Here is a 14193-nt window from a genome sequence, read left to right as displayed (position 1 = left end):
CAATTCTCACGACGTTTCGACTGCAACACAAGCATGATGATGATTGATGATGATTGATGATGATTGTGTTGCGGTGCGAAAGAAGCTCAGCGTGCACACAGCTTCCTTTCGTCCAGCTGTCACCTCTGAGAATGTGCCCAATGCACGTGCGTAGCCCTTCCTGGATCGTCGGCGTCACACACACACAAAGCGTCGCCTGTTTCATCGCACAGCGCATCGTGACACAGCGTCGTCATGTGCAGCAGCATCAACAGCAACCCTTCTAGAACTTCCTATCACGTGGTTTGTGTCCATACCACGTGTTTAGCCCCTCTTCTGTATTGTCGTCGTCACACGCACGGCATCACGGCACGCGGCAACATCACCAGATCGCGTAAACTATAAATGCGTGTTGTTACACCCACCACCACCACCCGACACAGCCAATTAGTAAGGTTTGTGACGTAAACAGAACGTAGATTTAAAGCTTTCGTGACTGCTAGGATCCATACTCTTTGGTTCTATTGGGTAAAGTCACCGTGTAGGTATAAAAAATAAAATAACAAAAATCATGACGAGGCTGTCCTCCAGACAGTCTCGTCCCTTCACCTGATGAAGGCCGCTTGTGTTGTGGCCGAAACGTCGTGACTTTTGTTATTTTATTTTTTACCTACTACGTGACTTTACCCAATAGAACCAAAGAGTATGTAAACAGAACGTGCCAATTCGTCACCAGTACAGTCTCACACCGGGCGCTGTGTGCCGGAGAGCAAAGGCCACGACATTTACAATCCACACCGCGACGTCGTTTCGCCGGCAATTGCAACCGGCGTCATCGGGCGACGGCCAGATTCGCGGAGGAAACTTTTCCCAAAGGACTTCCTCCACGCAGCGCCGCACCGCTGAGAACGTGCCCCAATCCACGTCCTCCTCGCCCTCGCCCAGATCGGCTGCTGCTGCTGGCTGGCTGCTACGCCCCACGAACGAACCCCTTCGGCCGACGCGAACCCCCTCGCGGTGTGCCGTTCACTCGTTTGCCTGCCCGTCCGCTCTCGCCGGTTTCGCCGCCCACCGGCTGAAGCCTCCGTCTCTCCGCGAGCGAGCGCCGCTTCGTCGCGAAGAGCAGCAACGTGCGCAGCCTGGAGCTGTCGCAGCAGAGGGCCGTCTGGCCGACGAAACTGAACGGGAGCGTTTTCCCGTTCGTGCGCCGTCGTCCACCTCGTCTTCTCCGTGCGGGGCTCCGGACGCTTCCAGGTTTGGCAGGGGTGGTGGTGGTGGTGGTGATGGTGGTGATGGTGGTGGTGGTGATGATAGTGGTGATGGTGGTGGTGATGGTGGTGATGGTGGTGGTGGTGATGGTGGTGGTGATGGTGGTGATGGTGGTGATGGTAGTGGTGATGGTGGTAGTGATGGAGGTGGTGGTGATGGTGGTGGTGATGGTGGTGGTGATGATGGTGATGGTAGTGGTGATGGTGGTAGTGATGGAGGTGATGGTGGTGGTGGTGATGGTGGTGGTGGTGATGATAGTGGTGATTGTGGTGGTGATGGTTGAAGTGGTGATGGTGGTGGTGATGGTGGTAGTGGTGATGGTGGTGGTGATGGTGGTGGTGATGGAGGTGATGGTGGTGGTGATGGTGGTGGTGATGGAGGTGGTTGGAGGGGCGGCGGAGGTGGATCGTAACGACCCGGACCAAACTGGACATATCTGTCAAACGGATCTTCGTAGATCTCATCGGAATCCTCCCGCAATTTAAATAAAGATTCTGGATTGTGAATTGTTCGGTACGTTTGGTGTTGTTGGCGCTGTTGTCGCAGTGCAGGGCCATCACGAACGAAGGCAACATGTTAACTACCTCGCCTGCTACGCGGGAGGTCGTGGGTTCGATCCCGACCCTGACGCCTGCTGCTGTTTATTTGGAGTCTGTGTCTCTCTCATCATCATGGTGGCTAGGAGATGTCAACTTCCTCGCCTGGTCTACAGGAGGTCGTGGGTTCGATCCCGACCCTGACGCCTGCTGCTGCTGCTGTATATTTGGAGTCTGTGTCTCTCTCATCATCATGGTGGCTAGGAGATGTCAACTTCCTCGCCTGGTCTACAGGAGGTCGTGGGTTCGATCCCGACCTTGACGCCTGCTGCTGCTGCTGTATATTTGGAGTTTTCGTGTCTCTCATCATCATGGTGGCCAGGAGATGTTAACTACCTTGCCTGCTACGCGGGAGGTCGTGGGTTCGATCCCGACCGTGACGCCTGCTGCTGCTGCTGTATATTTGGAGTTTGCGTGTCTCTTCTATCTCTTCCCGCGATCGTGCGGATTACTCTCCCGGGTCCTCCGGTTTTTCCCTTCCACATTTAGAAAAAGCTTAGAGCATTTGGCTGCCGCAAATTCCCACACGACGAGTCGTTTCGTTGAGCGGCGCTAACTCGTTGGCCGGGTCGCTTTCTGAAAAAGCGCCGTGTGGCTCAGCGGGCCTCTAAACCTGGTAAGTAAAAAATAAAAAAATCCGTTAAAAACCACAAAAAACACGACGCGCCGTAGGGCCGACGCACGACGAGCCGAGCGGCCCCGGGTTGGGGCGTGGCGGCGGCCGTGTTGCCAGGGCTACGCACGGACGGTGTCGGAGATCGGCAAGGAGCGGTGTCGGAGACCGGGGGCTCCCCCACGCTGGGCGGAGCCGTTTCGGGTGCTGCGGCTGTACCTGGGGCAGAATCCCCTTCCGGCAGGTGCAGCACCCTGCTCAACCCGTAGTGTAACAACAACAACAACAAGAGGGTGCAGGTGAGCCGTGACGGGCAGGTGAGCGCCCGTCCCCCCCCCTTCCCCCCATTTTTTTAGTTCGAGAAGCTTTCCACGGCTGAAGCCATTCCACAACACACAGAGCTCTTTGCAGCGCACGTCTGGCTCATTCGTTCTCTGTCTTCCCTCCACTCTCATCATCGTCATCACCCTCTCGTCATTCCTTCTCCCCCTCCTCCTCTCTCCCTGCCTTTCTCCCTCATCTCTTCCCGCTGTCCGTCTTGAGCCATGCCCCTCCTCTTGGCGAACCTCCGTCCTGACATCGCTTCCCTTTTCGCGCACCGCTTGATCCTTGACCGTACACACCCCGCACATGCTATCCTTGACTCTGCATCCTTTCCCGGTAGTGTGCCCTGGGTCAAATCCATTCCGAACGGAAACATCAATACGGGCTAAAAAAAATAGGTATTTGGGGCGGCAAATGTCACTCGGATCGCCGGCTGCAGACATTTGAGAAAATTACGGCCGTCCCAAAAATTGTCGCCTCTAGGCGAGTGCTAATTGCATTTCCACAGAGTGTCGGGGTACAAGTTTCTCCGTGCAGGGTTCTCCCGGGGGAATATGGCAGCAGCGAACAATGATTGCTGGTGCGCTGATGATTCCTCATGCCGACGAAACCGGCCTACTGTTGCGTCCTCGTTTCACCGCCGTCTGTCAGAACGGCCACATTTTCTCAGCTCTCTTTGAGTCGGTGATTTTAAACGGAAAGTTGGCACACGTTCAGTTACCACCTTTTGTGTGGTTACATCTGCGCATGACGGTGGTGGTTGTGATGGCGGTGCCCGTGATACAGTCGGTGGTGGCACGTGTGGGGAGCGATACTGTAGCGGTTAGCTATACGGGGGGTGAGGGTCTTTGTTGTCTTTGTTTGTGGCACGTGTGTGACGGTGATGATGGGTAGCGGTGCTTGTGACGGTAGTTGCGGTGCGTGCGGTCGTGGGTTTATTTCTGCGATTGCGATGATGTCGTGGGAGGGCACGTGGCGGCGGTGACGTTGGCATGACGTGGCGTCGTTGCTGAGGCCGACTATTTACCACTCTGGGAATGTCCATCACAGGAGCTCGAGACTCGGGTTGGAGAACAGCTGCTCAAATTGTGGGACAGATGGCCCCATGTCGCCGGTGATGGTGGTGGCGGCGGCGGCGATGGCGGCGGTGTCGTGGGTGCCTCTGGCGCCGCTGGCGGCGCCGACGACGACACGGCGGAGCTAATTGGAAGCAGAGCAACACGCACCCCGACGGCGGATGGGACCCCCCCTCTCCTCGAGGGCTGTGGTAATTTTTGTATTTTTATTCCCGTGAAAATAAGCAGCGACGGAAACCGATAAAAAACACCCCCCATTTTAATTCCCTTTACGAGTTGTGGCACGTGGCGGGGAGAGACACCGGAGAACCCGGAGACAACCCATTCGTACGAGAGAGTCACACTCACAGATGTCAGCGGCAAGGTTTGTGTGTGTGTGTTTTTTTAAATGCACCGCTGTCCTGTCACCTCCCGAATGCTTCTCAGGCACAAGCCCACAGCACCACCTCCTCCTGGCATCCCCCGGTATTAAGCAAGCCCTGAAACCTGCCTCGCTTTGGAGAATCGCACGCCAAAAAATGACCTCATGTAAACATCCAAACTACGAGTGGCATTGTAAATGCTCCCTCGTATTCATTCGCACGTTCTGCCTCCCTTGAAACAATCCGCGCTGGGCTGCACGCGGGTCCCTGCGCCGTGTTCACGGGCTGTGCCCGCCGTGCATCTGCCCCGCACGGCGATGCCCGACGTTTCGTCGCCGCGTGGCGGGAGCTTCCCCCGGCGGTGCATAAATTTTTGCACCGTATGTACGTTGGGCTCCTTTCGCACCGCACGTAGCCAACCGTCGCCAATCGGACGCGAGGAGATTTCGTTCGCTGTGTTTTATTTGTTTTTTTTTTTCCCAGCGAAGGCCGCAGCAAGTCAGTCCCCTCTGCAGATGCCGAGGTGCTAACCGGCGGCCCCGCCAAACAGACGCGCCGCTCTCGCTGTGTGCGCGTGGGCGAGTCCTGCGGCACGGGGGGGAGCGATGGCCAACAAGCAAGCGATGATTTATCCGGACCGGTGCTAGGCCCCCCTCCCCAGGAGTTCCTGGTGCCGTGCGTAAAAAGATCGCCGCGAGGGAGACAAAGGCGGTCGGGCGCGTGGCGCCGGCCACCCACCTCCCCCCTACTCGTGTAGCCTTGACGACTTTCGCAGGCGCCGCTCGCGAAACCGCGCTCGCCCCGACGGCCCGCGGAGGTCCACGCGGGGGACCTTTGTCTTGGGGGGTGCCGGCGGAGGGACGGCGGGTGGCTCTTTGTTAGTGGGACTAAAATAACAAAAGTGCGGATTCCCGCGAGATGGACACGTGGGCGTCCCGCGCGGTCTGCTCGCTGAATCGTGAAGATGCGCCGAATGACCTCCGTCGGATTGTGCGCGTTTACATTGTGGTCGGCGAGCGTCTCGCCGGTTGCGCTGCTGCTGCTGCTGCTGCCGCACGGCTTGCCCGTTGCTTTTGCCGAGTTGTGCGATTGTCCGACGTTTCGCTCCGCGTGCTCCAAATGTTGGGCATCGAATGCGTGTGTTGTGCTTTGCGCGAGTAGCGTGGAGGGGGAGGAGGAGGCGGGTTAGGCTCTGTTGCCGTGACTGCGGTGCGTCTGTGAGCGAGGCTGATCGCCTCGAGGAGCCAAATCGGTCTATCCTCTTGGGAGCTGTTTATTTTTGCCGCTTTTGAAAATGTGCGAAAAATGTAAATGAGCAAGAAAACGTTCGTGAAGTATCAGTCGCGTGACAAGCCAAGAATGTGTGTCCCGTGTGTGACGTCACTCCACGTGCCGCACCCCTCCCCAATAACCATGAGGGGGTGACGTCACTCCACGTGCCGCACCCCTCCCCAATAACCAATGAGGGGGTGACGTCACTCCACACGGGGCAACCCCCCCCCTCATTAATAATCATGAGCTGAACAATTTTTCTCTTGAATATGTCAGATTTACTGTCCTTGGGACGGACAAATAAGCTCGTTAACAATATGAGCCGGTACACGGTAAGCCCTCGCTCGGCACGTGTTCACACCGCGACGCGTTTTCTCTGTAGCGCCGTGCTTCCACGAGATGCTCTCTGGAGGCCCTGAAGCCAGCTGCATCAAGTGCAGCGCTGCATCAAGCGACGTCACTCCACGTGCCTCGCCACAACACAGCCGTCGCCTTAACAACATTCAGTCGCCCCGTTGAGAACAAGAGGGGGGGGCCCAACACAGGCATCGGTGGCTCATCTATCGACGGATCTCTCCTCGCGACGCCAGGCGCGTTGGTGGTGTAGCTGTCTCACGCCGGACTCGCGGGGTGTCACGTGCGGTGTCACGTGCGGTGTCACGTGCGGTGTCACGTGCGGTGTCACGTGCGGTGTCACGCACGGCGTCACGCGCTGTGTCACGTGCGGTGTCACGTGCGGTGTCACGTGCGGTGTCAACGTGCGGTGTCACGTGCGGTGTCACGTGCGGGGTGTCACGTTCAGTGTGTCACGTGCGGTGTCACGTGCGGTGTCACGTGCGGTGTGTCACGTGCGGTGTCACGTGCGGTGTCACGCGGCGAGCGGAGTGCGCCGGGGAGCACAGGCGGAGCGTCCATTGTCCGTCCCGGTCTGCGAACCCCTAACGCCTGGTGTCTGCGCGCCTTCGCGCGCTCTGCGCGGGGCCTCGCGGCGCACCTAGCCTGGCACGGGTAAGGGTAGTGTGAAAAAAAATGCGACGGCCGTTATTCGGTTCCCTTCTACGTGACTTTACCCAAAGAACCGAGTCTATGAATCGCTTGCAGTCACGAAATCTTTAAATCAAAAGTGCCACATTGCCAAGCCAGTTGAACTCAATCATGCCCCGCGTCAATAATCATGAATTAGGTCAATGTTGAGAATCCCAGACCCCATCCTCCACGCTCGCCCGAGAAAACTGGCTGAGCGTGTCTGGCAGGGGATGGCAAGCCGTCACCCGTCTCTTAGGGGCTAGCGATGCAACAACCATGGGGGGTGGGGGGTATGGAACTTGATGATCGCGAGTATTTGTAGGGATCCGCGACCCACGACCTCCTGCGTACCAGGCGAGGTAGCTAACATCTCGTCAACCATGGCGCTCCCACACTGCTGAGATGTCTGGGAGTAGCCATACTTTTACCCCACCGAACGTCACCTGCCGATCGACTTAACTGCGTGGACAGAGGTCGAGAGCGGTGGGGGTGGGGGAGGGAGATTTATAATCCCTGCCCGATGATTTCAGCTGCCGCACCGGGAGGTCAAATCTAAGCGACGACCTCTCTGGACTGCCAGTCCAGCTGCTGGCCACTGGCACACTGGCACAGTGGCCAGCAGCTGGACTGGCAGTCCAGAGAGGTCGTCGCTTAGATTTGACCTCCCGGTGCGGCAGCTGGCCAGCAGCCCCCGTGACTCAGTGCTGTCAACGTCACGTTTCAAACCCGGAATGCAATGACATTGGCGAACATCAATTCGTGGCTAATGTTTATTCCTTAAAATGGCACAGGGGAAGTCAAATCGAGGAAATATTCAAATCAAGATGTTATGCATCGTGTGTGTGTGCGTGTGTCGGGTTCCACATCTGACTTTGCATTTTGAAGTTGGCCTGGTCTGTGAGTTGTCTGGAGTGTCAGCACAGCACGGGCTGTCCACGTCTCCAATGACAATGTCTGGGAAGGCAACCCAATTTCTGATAAGCAAACATTCCTGCCGTCAAAACAGATTTGAAAAAGGGAATCTGTAGGAAAATGCATTAGAAAGATATTAACTTATAATTAAAACTCAATATCTCATTTAATTGATTGTTCACGCTTACGGTGGCTTTCAGACCGCATCCATTATTTTCGTCTCGCCCTTCCTCTTTTCCGAACATAGATGGACTCGTCTATCTAAATAACTGCCAAATCGCTCTCCATGGTGCTAACGTAAAAAAAAAACGCCACTTAAAAAAATGTCTTGCTGTGGTTTTCACACCTGATGATGATTGCTTGTGTTGCAGTCGAAACGTCGTGAGAATTGTATTGTTTTATATTTGTATTATTTTATTGTTTCCCTTCTACGTGGTGACTTTACCGAACGAACCAAGAATATGAATCCCTGCAGTCACGGAAGCTTTAAATCAACATTTAAGAAGAATATGACAATATTGTTGTTTCTAGATTTAAAGCTTTCGTGACTGCTAGGATCCATACTCTTTGGTTCTATTGGGTAAAGTCACGTAGGTGAAAATAAAATAACAAAATTTTCACCTACGTGACTTTACCCAATAGAACCAAAGAGTAATATTGTTGTTGCGGATTCCTCGTGCTTGCAAGGAAAACACAAAACATTCGTGCAGGAGTGCCAGCTTCGTTATGATTTTGCTCCTCACTCGTCGAGTCGGTGACTCACTCCCACCACGTGGCCAGAAATAAAGCTGTAAAATAAACGGATTACTTTAAGAAGAGACAATAAAGTCCGATGGCCCCTTCTCTCGGGCATCACCACCCCCACCCCCCACATTCTAGACAGGTCGTTGCATCGCCAGACAGCGTGATGGGAACGGCTTGTGGGAGGCCTCTGACCCCGCAGCAGATAGGTCATGGCTCACAATGAGCAACAGCTGCACGTGCTCCCATGAAGCGTACGTGACAATTCTTCGTGGGTTCTAAACTTCCGTGAGTAGTAACAATACCAATACGTTATGAGACCTCCTTTGCCAGAAACAAGATATAGGAATAGGTTTTACCCTTTTTAACTGGCACAAAAACTGACACCTTTATTCAAGGCGTCATGTTTGCAATGACCACAACACAAGCAGTCAAAATGCAAACAAAAAAGACAACTCTGATAATAATATGCACTGTCCTTGAATTTGATTGGTCCACACCCGAGACAGCTTTTCTTAGAGCCTAGTCTCCATTGGTGTTTTGTGCCAGTTAAAAGGGTAAAACCTATATTCTTAGTTTTTTCGGTAAAGTCACGTTGAAGAGAAACAACAAAATAACAAAATATATATATAAAACAATAAAAAATTCTCACGACGTTTCGACCACAACTCAAACGGTCATCATCAGGTGTGTCGGTTTGCATAAATTCCTATATTCCAATACCAATAGGCCCGCCATGAGAAGACTCGCACGCGACAAATTGTACGCGCCCTACGAATATTTAAAAGGCTATACAGCACAGGGCAGTGTGGGCATTTCATTGCATTGCAGCGTGTGGCCAGCAACACCTGGTGCCGGTGTCTGGCTCACGAAGATGTTCGAGGAGCAGGAGACTCACTGCCACGTAGAGATATTTATGTTTTTAGATGAAGCCCTGTGCCATTGATTACGAGGGCGATTAGACGGAGGGCATCGAAGCCTCCTCCTTGTTTGCACAGTCACACAAAGTCACTTTAAGATGTTTTCCTGTTCATGTTTTTTTGTTTGTTGCGGTTGCACCCGATTCAAGAGCCGAATGGCTCACAGGGCTATACCAAATAAATGAACTATGAACTAAAAAAACACGGGGGTTTCTGGCACGTTATTACGTCTCACGGAGTCTATCTCGTGACCAAAATCGTGTTTATCAAGCAGTGTTTGCACCTGCTGTTTATCCCACTATTGGAATAACCTGAGAAACGTGTTCAAACCTTTGTAGAGTATTAATTAATGACGTCACGATCACCCCTCCGGTGCAGTGACGTCAGAGAGTGACGTCACTGCACGGCGGGTGGGGACGGTGACGTCATGTCCCCCTGGGGTATTCAAGGTTGGGCACCCGTGACGTGAACGAGGTGGTCGCGAGGAGCCAGAAAAGTGTGAAGTTGGAAGCTGTGACCCAGGCTTAGGGGGAGATTGGCACCAGGCTAGGGTAGCCTGCAGGTGTGCTAGGGACCTCCCCAGTACCCTACCCCTGGGGGAGCGATGGCACCCAGGCTTAGGGGGAAATGAGCACCAGGCTAGGGTAGCCTGCGGGTGTGCTAGGGACCTCCCCAATACCCTACCCCTGGGGGAGCGATGGGACCCCGGGGTAGGGGGAGATTGGCACCAGGCTAGGGTAGCCTGTGGGTGTGCTAGGGACCTCCCCAGTACCCTACCCCTGGGGGAGCGATGGGACCCAGGCTTAGGGGGAAATGAGCACCAGGCTAGGGTAGCCTGCGGGTGTGCTAGGGACCTCCCCAGTACCCTACCCCTGGGGGAGCGATGGGACCCAGGCTTAGGGGGAAATGAGCACCAGGCTAGGGTAGCCTGCGGATGTGCTAGGGACCTCCCCAGTACCCTTCCCCTAGGGGAGCGATGGGACCCCGGGGTAGGGGGAAATTGAGTCATTGAGCCATCGGGCTACCATGAGAGATTCGTTCATGAGGCTATCCACATATACAAACACAGAGACAATTTCAACCGAGAAGATGGATTCTGGCTTAGCAATCATTGGAAGGATTTGATAAACCATTTCGGATCATAATTGATTGTTCACGCTTACGGTGGCTTTCAGACAGCATACATTAAATTTTCGTCTCCCCCCCTCCTCTTTTCTGAACATAGATGGACTCGTCCTTCTAAACAAACTGTCAAATCGCTATCCGTGGTGCTAACGTTTAAAAATAAATAAATACAAACCGCCACTTCTTTCAAATGTTTCTTGCCGTTGGTTTTCACACCTGATGATGACTGTTTGTGTTACAGTCGAAACGTCGTGAGAATTTTATTGTTTTATATATATTTTATTGTTTCCCTTCAACGTGACTTTACCGAAAGAACCAAGAATATGAATCCCCGCAGTCACGAAAGCTTTAAATCAAAAGTACAGTAAAACCTTAGGATCGCGAGCACAATTCGTTCCGTAAACGTGTTTGTAATCCAAAGCACTCGTACATCAAAGCACTCGAATATCAGTTGTGATCACGTGATGCTCGGCAGTACAAAGCGTGTAAACGTGCTGCTCGTATTGGAAGACCCTCGCTCGTTTATCAAATTAAGATTTACTTACAATTGTTGCTCGTCTTGCAAAACACTCGCAGACCCAGTAAACTCGCAATCCAAGGTTTCACTCTATCCGTTTGATATCCATGCATTTTTAAGTGAAGGCAAGTGTACAAAAGGGTGCAAAACAATAATAATGGGCTTTATTTAGATGTTCCGATAAGAAAAACATATATACTGTGGTATATCAAGTGCTGTAATGAATGCTTTTACAGCTGCTAAGCCCGCTTTCAGCTACACGCCAACTGCAAAAGACCAAGTTTATTAGCCATGCAAAGTAAGCAAGAAAACCCCACGTTTTAAGGACATTCATAAAAGGTTACTAAATATAACTTGTGCACTTATTGACATGTACAACTTTGTACAAAAAGTTACTCGTGCTAAATCTTACAAAAACCCTGGGTAATTATATAGCAACTTTTTGGTGCCTACATTTTCCATGTTATATGGAAAATGTAGGCAAAATATATATGAAAATATATAACAAAAACAACGATTTTTTTTTAAATAACATGAATAACGCCATGAAACAGCATTAATGGCAGTCTTTGCAAAATTGAGGCATCATTTGTGCAGAAATGTCTATTGAGGTATAACAACCATTCCCATCAACTCAAACCTTGGCAGTCAAATATTCAAAGGCATCATGTTGCGAACGAGGTCACAGTGGATACAAAATCACGAAATAGCAAAGTGGCTAAACTGTGCTGGTTGCCAAAGGCTTTAGTCCAATATCAAAACAAAAGTTACCTTTGGTTTAAACTCTTTAAACAAGACGCAAATCAAGACCGCTTGGCCTGTGAGTTCCTCGCGCTTTCCAGCCTCTTCAGTAGCTCCCGCTGTCGAATTTTCAGCTGCCGTTTCGTCTCCTCGAGTTGCTCCTCCTGACGCCGCAGGGTGCGCGAGTATTCCGTCGCTTTCTGCAGGATCTGCAGCGTGCCCGCCTTGCCGTTGTGCGCCAGCTCCGGGACGTGATCACGCAGCCGCAGGAAGCCGTTCCTGATGTCGCGACGCCGCTGCCGCTCGAGGTGGTTGTGCGTGCGCCACCTGGCCCGGTACGACAGGGGCGGCACGGCGGCACCAGCGGGGCGCGGGTCGGGGCCGAAGCGTTTGGCGGCCGGGGGATTCTCCGGCGGGGGAGCGGCGTGGTTGTGGTGCTGGTGCACGAGCGGGATGTGGCCGCGCGATGCGTAGGCCGGGGCGGATCGCTGCTGCTGCTGCTGCTGCTGGTTGTACTGGCGGACCGTGTTTGTGTTGTACACGGCGCGTACCGCCACGCTCTCCACGGTCACCACGTCAATCTCTCCATCTTCCTCATCGTCGTCGTCGTCGTCTGCAGAAGGGAAACGTGTACACGTCAGCAACGCAACGTAGAAGAATTCAACATTATAAACCTAAACTTGCACAGGTGCACGACCTGTTGAAATGGTGCAAGGACACACGCAACATTCGTGTAAGTTAACTTGACAACTTTAAGTTTATATCCTTAGTTCTTTCGGTAAAGTCACGTTGAAGGGAAACAACAAAATAATAAAATATATATAAAACAATAAAAATTCTCACGACGTTTCGACCATAACACAAACGACCGTTTGACTTTACCGAAAGAACTAAGAATATGAATTACTGCAGTCACGAAAGCTTTAAATCAAAACTTTAAGTTTGTTGCAAACGAAGATGAACAAGTTAACACACGACCCAATAAAAAAACACACAACACAAAGCACCGTGCAAGTCCGCAGGGTCCACCACGGCCGAGGTCGCCACGAGCGGGACGGAGCAGGGCCCCGCTCCGCCGACCCCCGCGCGGCCGCCCTCCCCGGGGCTCCCGCCGCCGGGACCCGGCTCCGGGGGCACGGCGCGGGAGGCCGCGGGCAGGCGCGCGGAGGGCAGAGACGCGCCGCCGGCGAGGCCCCCCAACTTCTCGGCGGCCGGCTTCTCGGTCGCCGACTTATCCGGCGTGGCTCCGGCCGAGTCCAAGCCGCTCCACATGCAGTCCCGCAGCACCACGGCTTCCGCGCCGTGGATGGGGTCCGATAGGGCGCCGGGGCCCTCGGCGTCGTTGTCTGGCGAGCTGGCGGTGCCGCCGTGGCACGGGCCGCCCGAGGGCAGCAACGGCGTCGGGCGCGCCCAGTTCGGCGGCAGGGGCGGCGTGGGCAGGAGCTCGAACTTTTTCCAAATGTCCTCGCCGGGCGCCGTGGACTGGTTGAAGTCCCAGGCGCGGTCATCGTCGTCGTCGTCGTAGAAGAAGTCGAAGAAGGGCTGGCAGCGGTCGAAGTCGCGATCCCCGCCGGCAGCCATCGCGTGCGGGGCCGCGGCCGCACCCGGCGCCGAAGTTTATTGGCAGCATGCAGCCCCGCGGCCGCCCTTCTGCGTCCACATGTGCCGCCGCTACTTTCGTCACGCGACACGCCGGGGAGGGGGTTTGTATTACACCCTCCTTGTTGATGTGGCGCTTAAAAGTATTCAGCAGGGGGCCGGGCTCGCCTGTAAAGAAGCAACAAACAATAAAGAATGCAGCAGCGTCGTTAACAAAGCGAGCAAACATTTCACTCAATACGTCATCTCCATATATGTAAAAGGCAAAGTTGTGATTGTGTGTGTCTGTTCAAAATGTTTAGCGTACTTCCCCACATGCAACAAACTTGAAATTTGCCATGTGGGTACCTTCCAGACTGTACACCATGCAAACATTATAAAAATACACTTTATTTTTTTTTAGGGGAGCTCAATAATGCTTGTTTGTTTGCACGGCAAGTGAGCTGTAATGTCAAATCTGTCACGTGACCCGCGCATGTGGAAGCCTAACGCATTGTAGCGTAGTGGTTAGCGCTACGCCTTAACTTGTCGGAGCAAAAGAGTCTTGGCGCGTGTTTGAGGCGTCTTGAATCAAACCGTTTCTTTATTTCTCAGTTGCACAAAAACGGGCGTTTTCTAAAGTTATATCATCGCCTGTTCACGTGCTGTATCATCCCTGTCGCACGGTCAAACGACTGTATCCACTCGCTTCCCACCGGCTCTTCCCGTAGCCCCCCGTTTATGCTGTGAAAACCGGAAGTGACGTCATGGGTTCAACCAACGGAGCGTCTAACCACAGGGGGGATTTCTACACAGTTGGGGATATTCCAAATCAAAATATAACCAGACACACCTGATGACGACCGTTTGCGTTATGGTCGAAACGTCGTGAGAATTTTTATTGTTTTATATATATATTTTGTTATTTTATTGTTTCCCTTCAACATGACTTTACCGAAAGAGCTAAGAATATGAATATAACCAGTCCGTCAACAAACGTGTGACGGACGTACATCAAATGTATATACGGAAACAATAATACACTCGCTTTCTGTCTCATGGCTCTTACAGAGGGGTAAAGAGCGGTGGGACAGCGATCGGGCGCACTGCTGTGTTGTGTGGGTGACTCCGATCAGTGTGGG

General features: G+C 53.1%; 1 protein-coding gene across 1 annotated transcript; it reads right to left on the bottom strand.

Moving 5' to 3' along the window:
• Nucleotides 1-10874: 10874 nt before the first annotated feature.
• Nucleotides 10875-13235, bottom strand: LOC142912385 (N-myc proto-oncogene protein-like). The gene is made up of 2 exons (XM_076060545.1): nucleotides 12481-13235; nucleotides 10875-12086 (listed from the first exon to the last, which is right to left on the bottom strand). The coding sequence occupies exons 1-2, from the start codon at nucleotides 13052-13054 to the stop codon at nucleotides 11536-11538; spliced, it is 1125 nt and encodes a 374-aa protein (XP_075916660.1). The 5' UTR covers nucleotides 13055-13235; the 3' UTR covers nucleotides 10875-11535.
• Between the last annotated feature and the right edge of the window lie 958 nt (nucleotides 13236-14193).

The sequence above is a fragment of the Petromyzon marinus genome, unplaced genomic scaffold (genome assembly GCF_048934315.1).
Source record: "Petromyzon marinus isolate PM22_M1 ecotype Great Lakes invasive population unplaced genomic scaffold, UKy_Petmar_22M1.pri1.0 PM_G_Scaffold_20, whole genome shotgun sequence".
Lineage (NCBI taxonomy): Eukaryota > Metazoa > Chordata > Hyperoartia > Petromyzontiformes > Petromyzontidae > Petromyzon > Petromyzon marinus.
The sequence above is the reverse complement of the archived record's forward strand: the minus strand, read 5'-3'. Positions and strand labels throughout refer to the sequence as shown.